Below are 22,919 nucleotides of genomic sequence, written 5' to 3'. Positions count from 1 at the left end.
TCCTTCCCCCAACCCCCATGTGTGAGTAAGCTCAAGGCCCCATCTCTGGCTTCTTAGCAGCGGCTCACTTCTTTACTGAGTTATCTCCAACCCAGGGACCTGGCTGCCAGAGTATGAACTAGTAACTGAAATCTGTCCTGGCAGCTCAAACTCTTTTGATTCAGACTCTAATTTTCAAACGTCTCACCCTAAAATACCTAAACACCTACATGGCCCCACTCTTATATGTGCTGAGAGCTGCATGCCTGTTAATAAGGCCTCGTTTCTTTAGATAACTGAACAGACCCAGCTGTCACCCTCAAGTCTTCTCTCACATCCAACCTCCACAGCCAGTCAGCCAGCTTATCTACTGCTCCACATGAACTTTTTCCAAACTGTGTGGAGTTCTACACGGCCGCCCGTCCTCAGCTCTGGACCACATCCAGACACAGAGCTGAACGTAGAAGCTTGCCTGTGGGTTTTCTAAACTAATTCCCTAAAAGTCTGATCAACTCTCATGCCCAATCTAATCAAGACCAGAAATGTCATCTTTGCCCTATTCCACCCTACATACCCTACTCCTTTGAAGGGAGACCCGCCAACGATTGGACTTACTGCCAAAAAACTCTGGAGAACTTTAGCAGAGAACACTAACTCTCGGAATCATAGTTAATGCCTGTCCATCTTGTCCAGCCTACCTGTCTGATTATGCCCCTGCAATACATTATAGTCAGACAGAACATTTTGATTAAGCAGAAAATAAAATATACTCTATTTAATTAGGTTAAACTGTTTCCTGTAGCATAAAGAAATGATGCACATTTTTAAAGTAAAATAAAACTGCGAACAAAACCCAAAAGAGAAACTCTATAGTAGCAATTACTACATAGCTAATTCATCTGTATCAATATAAGTAACTTAAAAAAAAAAAACAGTAAGAAGTGCAAATTTGTAAATATTAGCTAGGCACATGTTCTAAAATCTACATCATAACTGTAACTTTTTAAAGATGCATGAACGTTATATATATTTGTGGAGAGTCATATCAACATAAAACCATCCGCATGATAATAGTATATACCTAGCCCCTCAAACTGGTAGAGCTCACCTGTGGAAAGGTGGGAGCAGGAAAGATCAGCTAGATGGATAGGACTATACTTCTAATAGTTACTAATAGTTACCATACATGCGTGTATACATACATGTTTACATACATACATACATACATTCAAGCAGGGGCACAGACACATCACTTGGGAATGTACTTGCCACACCAGCATGAGGACCTGATCCAATCCCGAGCACCTGAGTGAAAAGTTGAGCATGCTGGCTCTCACTTCAGATCCCAGAGCTGGGGAGCAGAGAATGGGGGTTACCCTGGGGGTTACCACCATCCAGCATAGCCTAAGGGGCAAGCTCCAAACCAATGAGCTCTGAGAAGGAGCTGGAAACTGTTTCTGAGGTTAACCCCCAACGTCGTCTTTCCGCCTGACTGGTGTGTGCAGGACACACATTCGTTTTTAGAGCTCTAAAATGAATATGGAAAGCTGTATCTGCTAAGTCTAGGTCATTAAATACACAGGGATCCTGCTACTGTGAAACTTTTGAACAGGCTTGAAATATTTCATAACTGGATATCTAAACATATCACTAAACAAATTTATGTAAAAGCTGTAAAATAAACCATAGGTCTTTTCCTCCTTTATCTCTACCCTTCCTAATTATTCTCTTCCTTTTCTGGATGCTCACGGACCACTTTATCTACAGAGTTAGAATACTATAATAGTTCTTCCAAACTCTGGAAACTATTTTCTTAGTCCCTGGTTTGGTACACCGCCTGGTAAATAGCTACTTATCAAACACATGAAGTCAGGCTGGTGGGATGGCTCAGCCTGGTGACTCGAGGTTGATACCCTGGACCCATCGGATGGAAGGAGAGGCCCACCCCCTCCAAGTGTCCTCACCTGGGCTATACCACTCACTAAATAATGCACGCACTAAGTAAAAACACTGAGAAAACACATTAAGTCAACTTAAATCTTTCAGGATGCTGATAGTACTGTGCAATTACACCCAACAAGTTTTTATTTAAACAATGGCTACACTTTGATTGACTGGATATGTGCCACCACCAACGCAGGTGGGGGCAGAGGACAACCTGAGAAGTTGGTTCTCCCACTGTGTGCCTTGGATGTCGCACTCCTGTTCTCGGTCTTGCTTTCCCCACAGGGCCCTCTGGCAAGCCCTGGCAGGTGTTTATAATGTGGACTTTTAAGTTATAGACTCTATCACAGACATGCTTCATGAAAGAGGCAACACTCCAAACACTCCAGAACTGCAGGGGCCTCAAAGCAACTACTTTAAAGGAAAAAAACAAAACAACAACAAAAAACAAACAAACAAACACCGACTGGGGATGCAGCTTAGTGGCAGAGCCCTCCATAGCATGCAGGAGGCCCTGGGTTTGATGCCAGCAGTGTCAAATGAACTAATTGCCACGTCACAAGTGTTAACTCCAGCAAGTTTTTAGTTCGTTTTGGTGATCTTAGAAAAGGAACCTGCTTTGGAATGTCCCAAATCAATGCCACTTTAAATATAATAAAATTTTCAGCTAGGTGACCCATCCATCCTTGCTTGAATGCCAATCTGTTGCAAAAACAGGTCAAATTTCCTACATGATGCATATCTAACGGTTCATCATAAGGAAAAAAAATAAAACATAATTCCTCCAAGACATTAAATTAACTGTCACGGTGGCTGGTATTTAAAATTATATACTTCGTGACTTATCAGTAAAAGTGAAATAAAGCCAACTTAAACTTTTCTGGTCACGATGTATAAACATGCAGCAATAAACAAAAGACTTGGGTCTATACAGAACTGGCTTCCCACACTTCAGATCACAGGAAGAACAACCAGGGTTTGGAAGGCAAAGCCTCTGTCTGACACGCATACGGTTGGCCACAGCCTTGCAGCTAGCACTCCCCCAGGCAACGCAGCTAACACAGAAGACCAGGGCATTTCAGGTACAGTGACAGTCAATCTCCCTCTCCTTGAAAGCTCAGGGACAATCTTACTTTGGTTTAAGAGAAGACCCACCAGGCAGGCAAGCTGCAAATTCTGGCGGCTACTCAGAGCAGGAAGATGAAGAAGAAGAGAGGAAACTATACTGTTTGCACGTCAATCTTTTCCTCTAAATGCAAATATTTGTGGAATGAGGTATATATACTCTCAGCCTCTATTTTCTTCATTATGTTACACAGAACTTAAAATCTTTTCTGACAGACTGACCTAAAACCATCATTTGTTAATTTGTTTCTCAAACATTTTAGCCTGAAACTCCTTGAGAGAACCCACGTTGGTGATCACTGCCTTACCAGCTAATATAGAATACTGACAGATGGCAATAAGGCCTGATGTGAAAAAGCTGGCACCAGCCTCGGGAAGAAGAGGACCAACATCAGAATCATTTCCCCATGATCTCCATGGGCGTAGGGGTGGGGGTGGGTTGAAGGGTAGGGAGAATGAGCAATGTAAAACAGCTGCTCCTAAGTAAGAAATAATCACAGGTTGGCATTTTTCATCATGTCTTCATATTTAACATGACCTTGATGGGCAGAGGCAAATATCAAGGACTTCGCAAAGGGTTATATCTGAACCTCCCCTCAAAGGATGAACAGGAATTGGAAGCCAGAAAACATGTATATCTCTGATTCATCCATAGTAATTTTAGGCACATGGTCCAGAGAAACAACGTGCGGGAAATCTCTACACTGAGAATCAGAACCGTGAGAGGGAAGGAAGGTTCGGGAATCTGCACTTCAGTCCATTCTTCGGGTTGAAGGAAGCCTCTGGGTACTGAGAAGCTGAGGAGCCAAGCGGCCAGATGTTCAGCCTGAGATAGATCACTCTGGCGCCTGAGACTGGGAGATCTGATAACAAGAAGGTTCGGTTAGGAGGCCCTGGCAGGACACCAAGTCACGTTCCTTAACAGCTGACTGCATTTGTGCGGGAAGGAGTTATCTGCCCACTACCACAACCTAAGACACACCAGTGTGTGTGTGTGTGTGTGTGTGTGTGTGTGTGTGTGTGTGTGTAAAACAAGAGGAAACAGAAGCGTTACATCTCTACCTAAGAACCAGCTACCAAGGCAATAAACAAATAATCTAATCCAAAAGATGTGTCATTAAGTGAACTTACTTATCTAAGAAAGCCATTAAAGATGCTTCCTCTGAAATTGTAACAGAATGAGGGGAGGCAAAGTGAAAATTGCCTATCTCTTATCTGATTTGTACAAGTAAGTACTTTAAATAACACTTTTTCTTTGGCAAACAAAGTGTGGTTTGGGCAAGAATATCCTAGCCAAATCAGTTTTGCTGTGTCTAACGCTCGACTGTCAAGGAGTCCAGTTAGGGGCCTCTGCCTCTGCCTCCAGCTTCACCTCTGTGGCACAAATAGGCTGGAGGTCGTCATTTATGCCTTTGCAAGATCACAGGACTTGGAAGCAAAATCCGTAACTTAAAAGTCTTCCATTCCCCAAGATAAGTCATTAACCACTCAATGGGAAAAAAGGCAAGACTCTGAAATAGTGCAAAACTACCAGGGAAACTAACTGAGAAGTCAATATTTTGCCCCACGCAAAAGGATATAATCCTGGGCTTCATCGATTAAAAAGATTCTTCATGTAACTCTTTACCTTCACCAAGTCGGAAAGCCAGCAGCTTCCTGAGAGTAAACTACTGCAGGCATCATCTGTTAATCTATTATCTGCATTTTAACAAGTACCCCCAAATAGAGAACTAGTCTGCACACACACACACACACACACACACACACACTAAAAAAAGAGAATGCTTTCAAACAAATCTTGTTGCCATAACATTATGGAAACAATAGCCAGGATAGCAGTGGCCTGAAGCAAGACCTTGGGCATTTTCTTTTTATAATCAATTCATGTACCTGAGTAAGTTTGACCCCAACAATATAGTAAACAACATAAAATTCTTTCCGTTCCTACCTTCCCGGTGGTAGAACTTCACAAAGCCTAGTATTCCTGAGCTGCTCTTATCAGGGGTCTATCTAGAGCAATCTCACTGCAAATACTGCCCTGACATCAATGCAAAACCAACTCCTATCAGTAAGTTAGGGAAACAATAAAATTGCAGCCTCTTGGTGATCACAAGACTGCTGTAGAGTCCATACTTCAAAGCTGGTCTGTTCTAACTGCATCACCCACTGACAAACATTAGGAGGCTTCTCTACTCAAAAAAAGAGGGAGTTCCGAGTTTTTAAAGACACCGATTACCCCTACATTTTAAGAAGTTTTATTATGGGTCATGTCGTGCAGAGATACAAGAGTATCTCAACTCAGATGCCACCCGGTTTCCAGAATCCAAGAAATAATTTCAAAATGCTGGCTCCAGAACGGACCTTGGAAGCTATTTAGCCCAACCCATCAGGAGCTAGGTGAATGAACTTTTGAAAGCTAGCATTACAACACAAACGTCATGAGGGTCAGAGAAGTTAAAGAGCACAAAGGATGTCCGTCAATCTAAACCAGGGAGAGCCTTGTGTTCCTGGCGTTCAATCCCACCCTCTGTGTGAGTAGAGCTGAGAGTCCCGGCTCACTTCTGTTGGTCTGCTTTTTCTTGTGTGTACTATTTTAAATCCAGAGACGCTTAGATAAAATTGTGTGAGACTAAGCATACATGATATTTCACAATTTCTAAAAGGTGAACCTTGCAAGAGTTGGGCATACAACCAAAAGGACACGCCTCTTTTTCCAAACTATTAACAAAGTACTCTCATCTAGCTCACAATCCCCCCACCTCATTGCGTTCATTTCCCTCAACGACACAAACTACCCCCAGTCAAACGGCTGATAACTCTACTAAAGACTGCGAATGTTTTCTAGAAATACTTTCAAACACTTGGGAGAAAGAGAAAAATTTGCACTGATTTCTACCCTTGTCAACTTGTCAAACAATACTGACAAGACGCAGTAGCTAGGCAAAGATTTACAATTTGTTCCTCCTGTCTCTAAAATAAAAATGTGAAGATAACGGGCATCATTTTAGAACAGCCAGCCTCTACCTATTCTTGTACATAACTGAATAATGCTTATATACAATTCATTGTAAAGCCTTCAGGTGTCTGGAGTCAACAATTGCAGGCACAATGGGGGGGAGGGGGTTTTTAAATAAATTGCTAACAGCCCATTTCCCGAAAGTTACTGGGTAGCACAAAATCAATTTTTTTTTTTTTCAAAAAATAGGGAAGCTCGAACTCTGGGTTCAATCCCTCCCACACACAAACACGCATGGGTTTGCATACCTGGCAAAGCTATTAGTAAATACACCAAATATGGTGTATGGCTGAGGCCCTGTTACTTCAGGGTTCATCCCTCCCCCCCCCCCCATTAGCGGACATACTTCTCTGCCCCTCTGCCCCTCCCCCCCATTAGCGGACATACTTGTTCCTTTTCTGACCTTCCAACACACACACACAAAACAAAACATCTCGGGTCAGCTTTCCTGCCTCGCCGCCGTCCCAGGTGCTTGCTTTTCAAGCAGTCAGAGACCCTGGAAGGACAGGCGACCACATTCCAGCAGGGCTTTCCCTGGCCAGGCCTCTGTCCCCGAGGCGAGAAGGGGGTGTGACCGCGGCACCTCGGCCCTCTCTCCGCCGCCAGTGGCCGCGCTGGAGAATTTCCTTTCTCTCGGTGGCCTGGGGAGAGGTCCCCAGGGCAAACAGAGCGCACAACCCTCACCTGCTCAGCGACAGGAGTCCGTGCTACCGAGGCGGGGGGCGAGGACACACGTGGCTTCCCAAGTCCCGGTCCCAAGAGCCCTAAGGCAGGCTCAGGGCGCCCCAGCCCCATGCTCAAGGGGCCCCAAAGGCAATCGGAGGGAGGCCGTGGGGCTTTGAGGGTGTCCGGTGCCCCGCGGGGGCTCGGTAAAACCCGCACCCCTACCCCCCGCAGTCCCGGCCGTCCCCCGCCAGGACCCACCAGCTGCTTCAGGTCCTCCTCGGAGAGCTCCGCGTAGCGGTACCGCTGCTGCTCGAACTCGTAGCGGGTGGTTTTCGCCACCACCACCACCCGCGAGGGGCGGAAGCCGCCGTCGGCTGGGCTACCACCGCCCGCCAGCTCGCGAGGCTGCCCGTGCCCCAAGTGTCGCCGGCCGTCCGCGCCCGAGCCCGAGCCCGAGCCCCGCAGAGCCGCGCGGCCACCCGCCACGCGCCGGCAGCTGCCCAGCAGGAAGCCCCGGTAGCAAGTCATGGTCCGCGGGGCTGCGGCTGCAGGCTCGCGCTCCCCGCCGCCAGCACCGCGCCGGGCGCGCACAGGTTAAGTGCGGGGACGTGCGTGGAACGCGCCACTGGGGGGGGGGAGGGGGACGTGGCCAGACGCACGCGAGGGCGGGGAGCCCCGGGAGGACCCGGGAGGCGGGGATCGGGGCCGGCCCCCCGGCGGTGGGTTTTATTTGTTTGTTTATCCGTTTTCTTAGGCGCCTGCGCAGTGGCCCCCTCGGCCCGGCCCCACCTCCTTCTCCACCCTTTCAGGGAGGCCGCCCTAAGCCCGCCCCCAAGCCAGAGCTGTCAGCTAATCAGAGGTCGCGAAGGTTTGGGAGCCCGAGGGGCTGCGGGGATTGGCTGGAGCCGGGAAAGGGCCGGAATTTTAGTTGGCTTTCGAGCTGCCCGAAGAAATCCAGTTGGAACCGGTCTGGGGCGGCGTTGGCTGGGGTGCAGGCGGAGTTTTGAGCGCCTGGCGGGAAAGCAAGTTTTCTTGCGCATCTTCCCTTCGGTGCTTTCATTTTTTTGCTTGCTTTCTGGGTTGTTGGCCATGCTCGTCTCGGGTAAATTTTAACCAGTGTCTGCTGGGTGGCTGATGTGGCCCTCGCTGGAGTAAGAGCTGGTGGGAGGCGGTGACCTCGCTCCTAGCGGCGTCGTTTTGCGTGGCCTGATGGCAAATCAAGAAAGATGCCGAACCCTTTATTAGAGAGGAATTACAGCTAACCGAGAAGGATCACAGAGCATTAGCCCGAGCTTAGAGGTCTTTGTCCCGGGAACCGCCAAAGACCACCAGCCTAGAGAGGCAGTGCTGTCAGGGAGAAACGTGGAGGATAATGAGGGAAGGAGTCTGTCTAGTCGAGTGTGTCTGTCTAGACCGCGAGATAAGGTTGGAAAGCTGTGTAGGACCAGACTGAAGGGTTTTGCATGTTTTGCACTTTATCCTGTAGGCAAGGTCAGAGCAGTGTTTGATGATTATTGATCTGGCTTTGAAATGTTGGGTAGGTAGTCCTGGAAGCTAGAGCAAGGGAAGTTGTCAGAGTCTGTGGAAACAGTTAAGCAATCGTAGAGATGTAGGCTGATTAAGAATAAAAGGGAAAGCTACAATGGAGGGAAAGTCACAAGACAGGGTAGGTGGCTCCTGCCCTGAGGTCCTTGCTGTGGCGTCCTCTTTCCTTTGCAGTCCTGGCACTCCCAGTAAGTGGCCTCTGGATTCTGGGCACGCTATTTCATGTTAGTGACACTCAGATGCCTCTGTGATACCGGACCTGTTTTCTCTTTCACGCCACAGAAAACTACACTTTTGACTCCCACTTCTAGCTGGAAACATCTCAATGGGATATCCTTGTCAAACCTTATTTTGGATCCTTTCTTCTGCCTCTTCCAAAACATTGCTTCATTATGCCAACCTCTCGGATGTGTCTTGAAATCTCTCAGGAAACCCCCTGCTGGGTTTTCCACTTCAGTTCTTAAGATCCACATGTGTAAGACATTTAAAACTTTAAAGATTGAAAGAGCCTTCTACACCCCAGTTGTTTACCTGTTCCCTAACTCCCACTTACATATTCAGCAGTTCTCAACCTCTGGGTCATATATCAGATGTCCTGTACATCAGATTTTACATTATGTTTCATCACAGTAGCAAACTTACAATTCTAAAGTCACAATAAAGTAACTGGTTGGGGGTTACCAAAACATGAGGAACTGTATTAAAGGGTCGCAGCGTTAGGAAGGTTGAGAACCACTGATACAGGTTCTGGACAGAATAATCAGTTCATCAGTCATCAATAATAGATAGTCGATACATTCTTGCCAATGCAGTCTTGCAGCCAACCTTTTTTGAGGGCTGGGGAACAGAGCAGGCTGGGAACGGTTAGTTAAGGAACTACCAATTTTTCATCATCTTCCAGTGCTTACTTAACCACGATTTCCAAAGTTACCAAATGACCAGGTGGATGTTCAGAAGATCCCATTTAACTCTTAAACCACTCGGTTTTGTGAAGTGCAGAAGTGACTCCATTCTTTCTGGAGTATTTGGCTGTTGCTGCACGCCAGTCCCTAACTGTTTCTTCCTCCTTTCAGTCCCCCACTTTCTAGGCCCTTCTCTTGGATGTAGCTCCTCCCCTTGTCCCTCATCATTTTCTACCCCTACTCCACTCTACTTGGTGAATCCATCTCTGTTGTGTAATGAAGAGTTTGGGCCTTGAAAGACTTATCAAATCCCAACTTTGGTGTGTATTTACTTTGTGAACCTTGAACTGGTTGCTTAACCTTTCTGAGCCGATTATCTCATTTATCAACAGTAGCTACCTTGTAAAGTTGTACAGAAATGGATAAATACCTAAGCCTGTGTCCACTGTAAATTAGACTCTAGACTATTAGCCCCCTTTGCCTTAAATGACTTCAGCTATTACCAACATCTTTAGCTCATACCATTCTTCTGAACTTCAAATCCTTACTTATAGCTTACTATAGGATGATGTCACTTCAGGTCAAATATGCATGTTGTCAATGGACACTAAATTATATTTGAGTAGAACACCCTATCAGGTGCTAGAAATTGAATGATAAAGAGTCTTTATTCATATGAACTAACCAGTACCCCCTGAGCTTGTGTCTCTAGCTGCATATGTAGCAGAAGATGGCCTAATCAGCCATCGTTGGGAAGAGAGGCCCCTTGGTCTTGTAAACTTTATATGACCCAGCACAAGGGAAGGCCAGGGCCAAGTAGTGGGAGTGGGTGGGTAGGGGAGCAGGGGTGAGGGGGGGCGGTATAGGGAACTTTCGGATAGCATTTGAAATGTAAATAAAGAAAATAATAAATAAAAAAAATTAAAAAAAAAAAAGAGTCTTTGTTCTTTAGGAGCCAGATGTCATACAATCATAGAATTTTAGAGTGCTTTATAAGAATTAAGAAGAGCACGTTTGGAAGAATGTCCTGAAGTAACAATAAAATAGTAGAGCCATCAAGAATGAGAAACAGATTCTGCAGAAGAAGTAGCATAAGCAAATGTGTCAAGACCCAGTGGCAGAGCAACTTTGAATTCCTTGTGAACTGTGAGCAGTAGACAACACTGGGAGGCAACGGGGAAAGCTTACGGCAAGTGTTATGGCCACACTAAGGAGCTTGGCTTTTATGTGATATATACTAGAAAGCAGCAAAGATGGCATAATTAGCTTTGCAAAGTCATTAAAAGATGTCTTAAAAGACATGTGGTAAATAAACCCCTGAAGAGATGTTCAGTCATATTAAAAATCAGACACAAACTAAGGTCATAGTGAAATAGCTTTTATAGATAGAAATTAAGAAGTCCTAGTAATATTCTAGTGAGAATACTATCAAATCATCAGGAACTTACTAGGCACAACTATTCCTCAATCATCTAAATATTTCCACCATTACTAAGGTTTACAAATACTCTCTTAGACGTTCTACTGTATTCTTATATTCCAGTTTGATAACTAGAAGTCTGAACTTAAAAAAATAATAATCAGTATAGTGGAATATATACTGGAGGTATGATCTGACTAATGCAAAAATACAAAACTCCTGGAACTCACTGGACCAGGTATCAGTTACACACACTCTCACACAAAAATGAAATTTTAAAGATACCAAATTTTAAACTCTAATCCCACTGGGATAATATGGCAAAGCCAATATGGTTTTCTAATGAATGATCCATGCAACTACATGATACTTACATATTAAAAGCTAATACTACTGTTCCTAAAATTTTATGAAAACACTGTCTGTCACTGAAGCTTAGAGATTTCCAGAGGTCTTAAATGTACTCTTCCCAGACTCTACAACACTCATGCCCATCTAACTCTGTGAAAGATGTATACCCCTCTTCATAATACTCATATAGTCTAGGACTTGAAGAGTTATTTTTCCCCGTGGTTGAAGGGCATCTTTGATGATAATCAATGTGTGTGGCGGTTTGATAAATGTCCCCGTAGGTTCAGGTGTGTGAACACTTAGTCTCTGGTTGGTGACAATGGGATAGAACCTTTAGGAAGTATGTCACTGGGGTTGGCCTTTGAAGGTTTGTAGCCTGATCCCACTTCCAGTTCGCTCCACTTTCCGTGTGTGACTGGAGATGTACACTCCTAGCTTCCTGCGCTGCCTGCCTGCCTGCAAGGCTTCCCCATCATTGTGTATTCTTTCTCTGGAACTGTAAGCCCAAACCACTCTTCCTTCTCTAAGGACCCTTGGTTCTGATACTCTACCACAGCAACAGAAAGGATGTAAGATAATATTTTGTAGCAGGAAACGTTTTAATGATACATAATTATGCTAAACAATGGGAGTAAATACTATTGAAATACAATATTTAGATTATCTTCATATAAGATATATAATTCAATATAAAATTAGATACATATGTAATAATTTTTGAAATTAGTTAATCAGATTTTAATTAAAAATAGCTTATATGGAAATCCAGAATGTAAGATTCACACTCACCTGTCTGAATAACTTATGAAAATGAGTATTATTGTATAATTGATTGCTTCACATTGAAAGGAGACAAAGAGTGTAGAAAACCCAAAAAGGGGGGGCAGGGGGAGGCTAGACGAAAATACAAGATAAAGAAAATCTAGGAAATGTTTCTCCTAATCAAGATGGAGAACTCTTACAACATGTCATGTCTCTGTTCCTTGTCACCGTTTCATGACCCTGAAGTTGGCACTGTCTCTCTGCCTTGCTGACATTCTAACCAACTTGGGTACCTCCTGGCATTTCTGCATGGGTTACAAGTAACTCTCTTTCTCATTTGCCATCTGTACAGAAGGCCAAAGAAAATCAGTCGATTCAACGCCTATTAAAATATTTGGAACACACACAAAAAAAATTTTACTTCATTTCTATTCCAGTATGGGACCAAGAAGAAACATGCCAAAGGATAGAGACAGTCTCTGTTCTCTGCTTCACATTAAAAACCATAATACAAGCCAGACGTGGTGGCGCATGCCTCTAATCCCAGCACTCGGGAGGCAGAGGCAGGCGGATTTCTGAGTTCGAGGCCAGCCTGGTCTACAGAGTGAGTTCCAGGACAGCCAGGGCTATACAGAGAAACCCTGTCTCGAAAAAAGAAAAAAGAAAATAAAAAATAAAAAAATAAAATAAAAACCATCGTACAATCACAATGTTCCCTCAAAGCTAACATCCTAGAGTTGAACCCATACTTTCATATCTTCTTCAAAAGCCTTTCTGATTATGTTTCTTCTAAGAATTATCCTATGATTTGTATTCTGCCACAGAGTAGGGGGGAGAGAAGTAATCTTAGTTGTCTGCATTTACTCCTTCCCCTGATGGTAGTAAGTCTTTCTTCTTTTGATACCTTTTCTTTTTTTTTCTTTTTTTTTTTAAAAGATTTATTTATTATAAATAAGTACACTGTAGCTGTCTTCAGACGCACCAGAAAAGGGCATCAGATCTCATTACGGGTGGTTGTGAGCTACCATGTGGTTGCTGGGAATTGAACTCAGGACCTTCGGAAGAGCAATCAGTGCTCTTTTTTTTTTTTTTTTTTTGCAATCAGTGCTCTTAACCACTGAGCTAACTCTCCAGCCCTTGATACCCTTCTATCCTCTTTTGAACATATTAATTGAATCCTACTCTAGAAGACCTTACTCAGCCATTGTATGCCAGACTTTCAGATTTAAACTGAGATTTGATTAATAGATAGACACATGCAGATACTTCTGTTGTATGGAGGCAGTAAAGCATTGTCAACTTTTAAAATATATATTCATATGTATGCTTTCAAAGAATATTTTTCTCAGTGTATCAGTTTGTAAAGTTTCAGCCTTATTACAAGTATATCAGAGTTCAGAACACATACAAAACCATTTATGACACTGAATCTTTATCCTGTAATGAGATTGTTTGGGGCTACTAATAAAATTAAATATTGCCCTCAATTCTGACATGGATTTTTAATGCGTGATTCATAAAGTGACTCTGAAATGTCAAAAAGGTATAAAGCATCTGGTAAAAATTGTTAAAATTACTATATCATCATGATGGAATTTGAGATAATCATATGGCCATACATGAGACATTTGTTATAAAATGGCTTCTACATAGCTTACACCTATAGACTATTAAGACAACCACATAAATAAAGCACATCGATATTTGGCTTCTGTATATTTTTTGACACATAGGTAATACATTTTGTTCAATTATTCATCAACTCTTGTGAGCTGACTTTGAGTCAAATACATAAGATGCAATGGATAAAAGTTCACGAACGGACACTCTTGTAAAATTCTTCCTTGAATGTATGTATTAGGAAATTCAAAGTGTAAGTAGAAATATAAATTTCTCAGAATATACACATGGTTTAATAAAATGCCTTGCACTTACGATATTTTCTAAAGAGATGACTGTAAATTTAGTAAGATATTCTATATTTTACAGCCAGACAATATACGACTTAAAATAAATACTTTAGGTATGTATCAAAGATTTATCAAAACTGACAATTTGTACTTTTAATTAATATATCCATCAGTGCAATGAATAGTCCAAATTAGTTATCAAATCTTATTCTAGAGTAATCCACAAAAGGATAAATTCTGAAGGCCATTTCTTAAATTCTGTCCGCAATAATGAAAAATTAAAACTTTTAATTACAATAAATTGTGTTTGTTTCTTTAATTAAAAAAACTCTTTAAGGAATGAGTAGAGTCTTCTCAGTTAGGAAGGTCTTGCGTTTCAACAGAGTGGCCACTCTTTCTGTAGATGTCATGTTCATAGCAGAGAGGGCTTATGAACAGACAATGGACTGTCTTTGGCTCCACCTTGAAGGATCTGTGATAAATTTAAAATATTTTATTACACAGTATGATATTTAGACTTAATATCAAATGCAGATAAGCAGAAGTAGCTTAGTGATAAAGAAATGAAACATAAAATGTGTTTTTATAATTAGCATTAGAAAATATTGCTAATTTTACTCCCACCCTATAGCAAGTATAGTTGGTTTTAATATATGTGTACTCTTTTGCAAGCTTTTGGATTTATCATCATCATCGAGCGCGTGTGATGGGGGAGCACATATGTGCAAAGGCATATGTAAAGAGGCCAGAGGATAACTTAGTGATTCTGGTTCTCTCCTTCCCACTTCATATGTGTTCTGGGGCTCAAACTCCCCTTGTCAGGCTTGCTTGACACATGCTTTGCATGCTGAACATGTCACCAACAATGTTACTAATAAGTTTAAAGGTGGCACTTTCTGACAAGTAAAATGTTGGCAATTTAATTCATGGGCAACAAAGTCCAAACATACATTCTATAGCGTTCACAACATTGTAGCATTGCTTGAGACATATCCTGAAGAAGATGTTGGGCAAAGGGGGAAACAACAGCCAAGGAGAGGGTACCATGATTGACAGTTGTATATTGTTGTCAGTGATTTAGCAGTAAGATGGTTGCATATCAACCCCTTCTGAAAGTAAAAGTTTCATGACTGTGTCTCATTGATTAAATCTTGCCATTTTGTCTCTATTTCAAGTTGACATTTATAATAGACTTCATTTTATTGTGGACAATATAGACAGTAATATAAAAGATAATTTACTTATTTCTTTTATAGATTTTGGAGAATCATAAACCTTCTGCTCAATAGATTTGTTTAAAGTAGAAAATCATACTCCTGTAATTCTCTGGCAACTATATGTGTGATCCTAATCTGCACATATGGTAGAATTTTTTTAATGCTAATTTTAATATTAAGCAAAGTCTTTCATCCTGTTTTATATGTTCTTTGATAATTTTTTAAATAACATGTAATTAAAGCAGTTTAAAGATTTGAAAATGATCGAAAGTTGGGAATGCTCATTGCATTATCATTTTATGTTGTCAAGTCCCCATAGATGGAATTCAAGGTAAGTGAAATTGTCACTGAAAATGACTATATGACTCTGTTAGATTAGCTACATCCGTGGAACAGAGCAGCACTTAGGAGGTCTCTGGCACCACACCCACCAACGATGATGTATAGTACTTTTAGACCCACACTTCAGGACAAGCAATAAACTCTAAAAACCTGTTCATTCCTGATTCAGTTTCAGCCTTAGTTCATTTGTAAATCCTGACCCAGGTTTGAAAAGTAGTCATTTTTTTTTTGCCCTAGTCAAAGGAGGACCTTGCAGATAATATTTATACAATTTAGGTGTTTCTCTAAGCAATCAAATTCCAAAACGGGAATAAGTACGATTTTCAGGACTTTAGATTTACCTGGATCCTCACTGTATACATTGCTAATTCTTCCAACTATAGCCAATAATAGACAGGACCATGGAGGGATGAGCCTGAGTAGTGGTTACTTTCAAGGCAGCAATGTACTACTTTAAATTGTGAAATAGTCTTTTATGGAATTTATACGTAAATGACTTATGGGTATCTCAGGAAGGCTAACTTGAAGACTACTCGTAAAAAGACAGATTTTTTCTAACCCACTCCTGGATCCAAACAGCGAGGCTCCAACCACCTCTCACTTAAAGCAGCTGAAGAGCCTATTCAATACGCTGGACTATGCTTACAGGGTTGCTTTTAGGCTCTGACTCAACGAAACAAGAATTATTTACCTGATCCATTTTTAGTGACGTGTGTGACCTCATCCTCATCCTCGTCACAGCTCTCGCCATTGAACTGCGGGAGGGCTGTATCCGACTGGCTTTCGGCTGGACCACCATCACCCTGTTTACTGAGGCTTCGAAGCGCGACCAGACGGTGGTGGATTGCTGCATACAGAAAGCCTGTATCTTTGGCACCAGCCTTCAAGAGAAAAGTTAAGTTGTTAAGACTGTAAGTAGTGAATAAGTACAGCCGTGCTTACATCTTTCTGATCTCTCGCTGTTTATAAAGGAAGAAATTCTGCTACATACATCTGGAAGGTAAATAAATACCAACAGTCCAATGTGTTTAAAAAGTGAAGCCAATTCATTTTGCACCAAATTCATTTTGCACCAAGTAATGGGATCTCAACCCATACATTTTAAATGGAGAAAACAGAGTTTTGGCATTCAGGAATCCTATTTGAATTTAAGTCTTCAAGCTAGTCCGTCCTCTGCTTCCTTATGCTGTAGAACACTGTAAGTTCAAGGACTCTCTGTCCATCACTTTACCTACCCACCCTCCAACCCGCATAGCTTTGTGGAGAAGCGAAGTTCCGACCAACCGGTCACATTTTCAGACATCAGACTTCTCAAAACCTCCCCAAGCTCATTTTTTGATTGCCATTAATATAAAATGATAGCAGCAGTCATTTACTATTGACACAGCATTAGCTGTTGTGTCTTTAGTTCATCCACGTTAACAAAACAAGAAGTACCGATATATTTATCCCTCTTCCCTTTACAAATGAAAAACTTGTGGCTGAAAAGAATAAAAGGGCATGCCTAAGTTACAGCACTGAAGCCCTCACAGTAAGAAAAATTAATATTTTGTAATCGTTTTAGCTGTTTGATCTCAGCAGCTTTATAAAGTATGCCGTTACTGCCTCCACGTTCCCTGTAAGTTAGTTTAGTGAATGCTAAACAAAGGGTCTGGAGGTCATACAGTTACAACAATGTAGATATGTGTGTATTTGGGTTTTTTCCTGATTTTATAATAAACATTTTACACATACATAACAAGATTATTTTGTGGGCCCAAGGTTAACCAAAGAATGTATTTATGGCTCATACACACCTTACATACACTACCTGTAGGAAATTTTCTACAATATTTTAGTGTGACTTGTTTGTTGGCTGGGTCCCACCACACAAGGTCAGGTGTGGAAATTTCCATGTTGAGGTTCATAACATGCTGGAGTTGGGAGCATTTTGGATTCCAATGTTTTCAATCAAGGATGCTTAGCCTATTGGTACAATGCTATAATGTTGATGGTGATCACGACAAATTATTTTTATTGTGTTTGGTGTTCATCTCTTGTGAATGGGCCACAATTCAAAAGCCAGCATGGGGGAGCACTGTGGTGATGGTGGATAGAGTCAATCTCATAGTCAGTCTCAGAGCCATAATGTGTTACCTACTGAAAACCACTGTGCTGGCAGGATTATTATGTCCTTATGTGATAAGCAGGAGTTACTGTCTTATTCTAATTTGTTGGTATCATCATATACCATTCTTTCTCCATCATTTAGTAGAAGCCTAATCAGTGATATTATCACTTACTCCAGTATCATTTAGACACTCATAGTTTTTTTTAAGGCTTCCCAGTCTCAGGCTATGGGGAAAACCCAGCCACGGGTTGGAGGTTGGGGGTGGAGAAAGAAGGCTTTGTGCTTGGCAGCTCTCTTGTATCTGTAGCTTGTATTTGAGGTCAGGCATTCCTGCCTCAGGGAACAGCTCAACTGCGCTTCTACCCCGTTACCCTGGAGATGTACTCATGTTCAGAATCGGAATCTGCTGTTGCACTGGCTGCGATGTGTGTCCTGTGCTTTTCCATTCCTCGCTGGCTCCTTGGCTGTAACCAAGCCTCCTCTGTCTTTGGGTGAGTGACAGGTTACGACTTCCTAGGGGCCACTTCTCACAGTGTAGTCACTGGAAACTTAGATGCTTGTTAACATAATTTTAACCTTAAAGGAAATGATAGGAAAAGACAGCCAAGTATCTTAGAATAAGGACCAATTGATTAATATTGACTTTCCTGTCAAGTTGAATAGACATTAGGCCATATTAGACTGTCAATAACCACAATGATGGCTGATTTCTTTGCATGCCATAATAATTATCATAACCAAACAGAAAAATGAATTAGGAACTGCAAGAGGCTCATTATTATATCAGTAAGATAACCAATCATCACTGAAATCTGTAACTTACCTGAATTAAAAATATTTTTATACCATCGTCTTCTAAATCAGTCGCAGTTATCCTCAAATTTTTATAACTTGCTCTTTGAATCTTCATCTGAGCCCAGAGTCTGCTATTGAGGACCAGCCTCTGGCTGCCTTGGTTGCGCATAACTAAGGGCAGGGGGAAGAATAACAAGTCAGATTGGAGTTCACAATGTCTTAACCTTAGAAGTAATTTTTTGAAGGAAAAGTTAATCCTGTAGCTGTCTCTCAAGCTGCATTTTCACTAGTGAGTGGTAACTGAACTAGATGAAAACTTGGTTATCAAATTGGGCCTTATGTCAGGGAAAGTTTATCTTCTATTTTAGTTTCAGTGCTAGAATTATATATTTTTTCTAGAATGTTTAAATTATCAAATTTGAAGGGCTTCCTTTAAGATCTGGTGACATGGGGCTGGAGAGATGGCTCAGCAGTTAAGAGTACTGACTGCTCTTCCAGAGGTCCTCAGTTCAAATCCAAGCAATCACATGGTGACACACAACCATCTGTAATGGGATCCGACACCCTCTTCTGGTGTGTCTGACAGCTATAGTGTACTCATGTAAAAAATAAATAAGTCTTTTAAAAAAAGATCTGGTGACAGGAAGATTATCTGAGAAATGTTTATGATGAGAAGAAAAACAGAAACAAAATGTTTTAAGGGTCAAACCATTGAATCAGATAATTTACAACTCAGCCAGGAGAGGGAATACTACAAATCCATTAACAATACTAAAGAGAGGGGCTGGAGAGATGGCTCAGTGATTAAGAGCACTGACTGCTCAAACAGAGGTTGTAAACTCAAATCCCAGCAACCACATGGTGGTTCACAACCATTTGTAATGGGATCTGATGCCCTCTTCTGGCATGAAAGTGTACATGCAGACTGGGCACTCACGTACATAAAATTTATAAATCTTTTGAAAAAAATAATAATAACACCAAAGAGAGGGTCTGGAGCGGGCTCAGCAGTTAGGAGCACTGGAGGACAAGCATTCAATTCCCAGCACCCACATGGCAGCTCACAACTGTCTGTAACTCCAGTTCCTGTGGATCCTACACTCACACACAGACATACATACAGGTGCAACACCAATCCACATTGAATAAATAAGCAAATGAATGAAGGAGTAGATAAACCTTTTTAAAAAGTATTAGGGAGATATGGGAAGATGAGGGATTTTGGGGGTTTTTTTGTTTTTTGTTTTTTGTTTTTCTAGCAAACAGTAGAATTAAACCAGAATAGACAGCAGCCAGCACTGCCTGGCAAATGTCACCTGGTTGCATTATGCTGCAACCTGTGTGTCCATTGCAAGGCTGAAGACCCCTGTTCCTGTTCTTTTGAACTGAATTCTATCCCTTCCCGTTCTTTGAGCTTGACATTTGAAAGGCAACAAACCCTCACACGCCCAGGTCCAGATTCTATGTGTAGTTTCCTTCAAAACTTTAACTTCTTGACCAAGAGAACCCACCACACCAGCCCTCTGCCCATGCTCACTTGTAATCCGTCCTCCGAACAAAGCCCATTGGTGCCCTCTGGATGCAAAACATATAAAAATCTTTCCCTGACTCTGTCCATCCATCTGCCACAGGACAGAGAAGCCATACACTTAGTTGCACAGACACCGACCCTTCGTCCCAGGTCCATGCTGTATTCAGATGCCAAAGATCCATGTTGTGTCTAGTATTTCTTTCCCCCAAACTCTATACCTTACAGAGTTGTTCGCTTTATGCCTTTTACAATACCAACGACACCACTGTTCAGGTGTGTGCTTGCTTAGCTGTGACACGGGTGCTTTGCACGCAGCCAGCCCCTCATCAAACGTCCACAGTTGCTCAAAGAGATTTGAATTATAGTCTCTCCATAAATCTCACAAACACGGAGTAAGCCACACACTAAATTATTCACACTCTGAATTCATAAGGTCGAGCCATTTCTTCGAGGTCGCTAGTCAGTGGTGGAATGAAAATTGGAACCCGTGCTGTCTGACAAGTGAGCTCCTAGTGTACATTAGAAACATTGTAGCCCACCCTCAGGTTTATTGGTGTGTCTTATAAAGCATCTACAGAAAGCAGTTACGTCCACATGAGATGTTTTACCCTGAGAAACCACAGCTTACTCTAAATGGTTCCTTACTTAGTCTTGACTGCAGTGTTCCGCACTCTCGGCCAGCCGTGTCGTTCAGTCGCAAAATCCCTTGTCCTCTTTCACTCCAGGATTCTGTGGCTTTGTTGAATACAAAGATCTTGCAGTTGATCTAAACGACAGTTTTTATAAATGTCCAACACATCAAAAATTTTTCGGATTAAATTCTTTCTTGTGCCCTGACACTATTATACCTGGATTATCTTGTACTAAGTCATTTTGTTAGTGATAGAGTTTGAGATTTATTTAACTTTCTAGAATATGCAATCCCTGAATAGTTCAAACTGTAAAATCATACAATAGGAATGAAAAGGGTCCCAACCCTGGCTTTCCATATTCCACTTCTGTAATAGGTGGCAACTGTTGCGTTTTTATTATCCATGTTTGTAGATATACATACATACATACATGTTCTCATCTTTGTATAAAACTATAGAATACTGTGTATACATGCTGCTTTCTTATATAATATGTCTCTATATGCCAACAAATGTGCTAAACTTGATATTATTTTGGCCACATAATGTTATTTGAAAGAAATGAATTATGGAATGATTTGCATGCTAAAATGTTTCAAACACTGCAAACAGACATGGAGAACTATGACATGATAACACAGGGTCTCTTGTGGTGATTTAGTGGTTGCCAGTTCTCAACTACCCCCATGAATATAAAGTCATTGGTACATCTGGATGAAAAGTGTGCCAGCAATTGACCCCTAGTTCAGTTAGGCCAGAACTATACCTTGAGATGCACTTACTTAGACTGAAAGTATCCTTGAGTCACAGTGGAGATGATGGGGAGTGGAGAGTGTGGGAGAAGATGGAGAGGGTAAAGGGCATATAGTGCCTTTAAACAAACAATGGGGTCACAATAAGGACCCTGACACCACTCAGATATTGTGGTATACCTGTGAGGTTCTTGATTTATGCGAAAGTCTACACTTTAACAGACAAACACACAAACTTGAATCAAGTCACCTTTCAGTATTAGAATTGCTCATAGTAATGGCACTGGTTGTGAGAGCAGACATGAGAGATAAAGTGGAGGCCTGAAGTTATAAGACAGGATTCTAGCTACCGTGTATACATAACCCCAGAACTCAGGGAGCTGAGGCAAAAGGATTCTAAAGTTAGGATCCCTGCCTCTTTCTTCTTAGAAGACAAGAGTGAGTAGTTGTAAGCCTACACACACACACACACACACACACACACAAATACAAACACATGCATGCCCATGCTCACACAGATAAGAAGATAACACCATCTTAGTTTAACAGTGATGGGACAAGCCTCAAACAGTTTTATTCAAGCAACTTAGTCATCATGAAACCATTTCTATCTATTCCTAGCTATTTTTGATGTCTCTACTGATGTCAGCTTTAGTCTATATAAGACTAGGGAAAGCAATATATAGCATACAAACCTTTAACACGTTATGTTCAGTTTCTTCTCCCGTTATAACATCAATCTTCTCGGGCAAGCATTTTTGTGATGGTTTGGAGGTAAAGGCAGCAGCTGACTCGATTAGGGATATGTTTTTAATCGAGTCTGTTTCAAAGAAATACAGGAGAAAAAAATATGTAAGATTGTTTTCTCTGCAATGAAACATGTTTGTTATATCTTCTTACCTTACATTTTAAAGGTCAAACTGTTTGAATAGATTAAAGCCACCTAATTTACTTTCCCATAGTATTAAGTCAGTAATTTTAAAGTTTATGATATGTTTTAATCCTTGCCAAAACTATTTTCAATAGTGGGCTATAGGCTTTTTAAACTGTGTGGATAATAAGTAAATGTCATTAAAAAGAAGAGACAAGGGGCTGGAGAGATAGCTCGGGGATTCAGAGTTCTGTCTGCTGTTCCAGAGGACCCAACTTCTATCCCCAGCACCCACACTGATAGTTATTGTAACACCAGTCCTGAAGGATCTGATGTCCTCTGCCGGTCTTTTTGGGTACACACGTCATGCATATAAAACACTCACTCATACACATTAAAAAAAAAACAAAAATAACAACAAAAACAAAAACAATCAGAGACATTGAAGTCAAATATTTTATAAATGAAAAAGTTCTTACTTGAATTTGAAGCAGCATTAGGGAATTTCAGAACAGATTTGAATGTTTTTCCCTTGGCATAGGACAGATTTTGAAGTGGCAGCTGAGTAAGCTTTTGAGTGCCCTAAGTGGGAGGAAAATATGCATTGTTTAGTCTTATGCCTAGATATTTGCATTAAAGCCAAAAGATAGATTTTTCCTTTCTCAACACAGCACACTGGGTTTTTGTTCCAGGCTCCCTCTGCACAGAGACCTGGGTGACCGTCACAAAGCATTGTCAAAACCAGAACCCACTTATCCCAGCCTGTCCAGATGGGTCTGGTTTTAGGGAACTAAGAGAAGCTGGAGTAGCAGAAAAACACACAGAGTGGCTGTCCCTCTGTGTCCCACCAGGCTGACCTAAGCACCATTGCTTCTCTTACAGTGTTTTGCAGGGATCCCAGGGATTTAACACTGTTGTCTATTTCCGGGAAAGAAAACGCCACCAGTTGTTTCAGAGAACAGGAATCCTAAGTTTTCCTCTGACATTGTTTGTCAACAGCCGTGTCGTGTGTGTGTGTGTGTGTGTGTGTGTGTGTGTGTGTGTGTGTG

General features: G+C 41.7%; 2 protein-coding genes across 4 annotated transcripts in view; both read right to left on the bottom strand.

Annotated features, from left to right (window-relative positions):
* Nucleotides 1-7,360, bottom strand: part of Nadk2 (NAD kinase 2, mitochondrial) — a 43,189-nt gene extending 35,829 nt beyond the window's left edge. For both annotated transcript variants that reach the window (XM_021208460.2, XM_021208461.2), the window contains exon 1: nt 6,989-7,360. In XM_021208460.2, coding sequence (XP_021064119.1) covers nt 6,989-7,258 — 270 coding nt within the window. In that variant the 5' untranslated portion in view covers nt 7,259-7,360. The remainder of the gene's footprint in view (nt 1-6,988) is intronic.
* A 5,428-nt stretch (nt 7,361-12,788) lies between these two features.
* Ranbp3l (RAN binding protein 3 like) overlaps nt 12,789-22,919 on the bottom strand; it is a 51,872-nt gene continuing 41,741 nt past the window's right edge. For both annotated transcript variants that reach the window (XM_021208689.2, XM_029544142.1), the window contains 6 exons: nt 22,350-22,452; nt 21,695-21,819; nt 20,261-20,381; nt 18,113-18,255; nt 15,871-16,060; nt 12,789-14,092 (listed from right to left, as the gene is read on the bottom strand). In XM_021208689.2, the coding sequence (XP_021064348.1) occupies nt 14,049-14,092; nt 15,871-16,060; nt 18,113-18,255; nt 20,261-20,381; nt 21,695-21,819; nt 22,350-22,452 (726 nt within the window). In that variant the 3' untranslated portion in view covers nt 12,789-14,048. The remainder of the gene's footprint in view (nt 14,093-15,870; nt 16,061-18,112; nt 18,256-20,260; nt 20,382-21,694; nt 21,820-22,349; nt 22,453-22,919) is intronic.

Source organism: Mus pahari, chromosome 11 (assembly GCF_900095145.1).
Source record: "Mus pahari chromosome 11, PAHARI_EIJ_v1.1, whole genome shotgun sequence".
Taxonomy (NCBI): Eukaryota; Metazoa; Chordata; class Mammalia; order Rodentia; family Muridae; genus Mus; species Mus pahari.
This window is presented reverse-complemented; position numbering and strand designations above follow the sequence as displayed.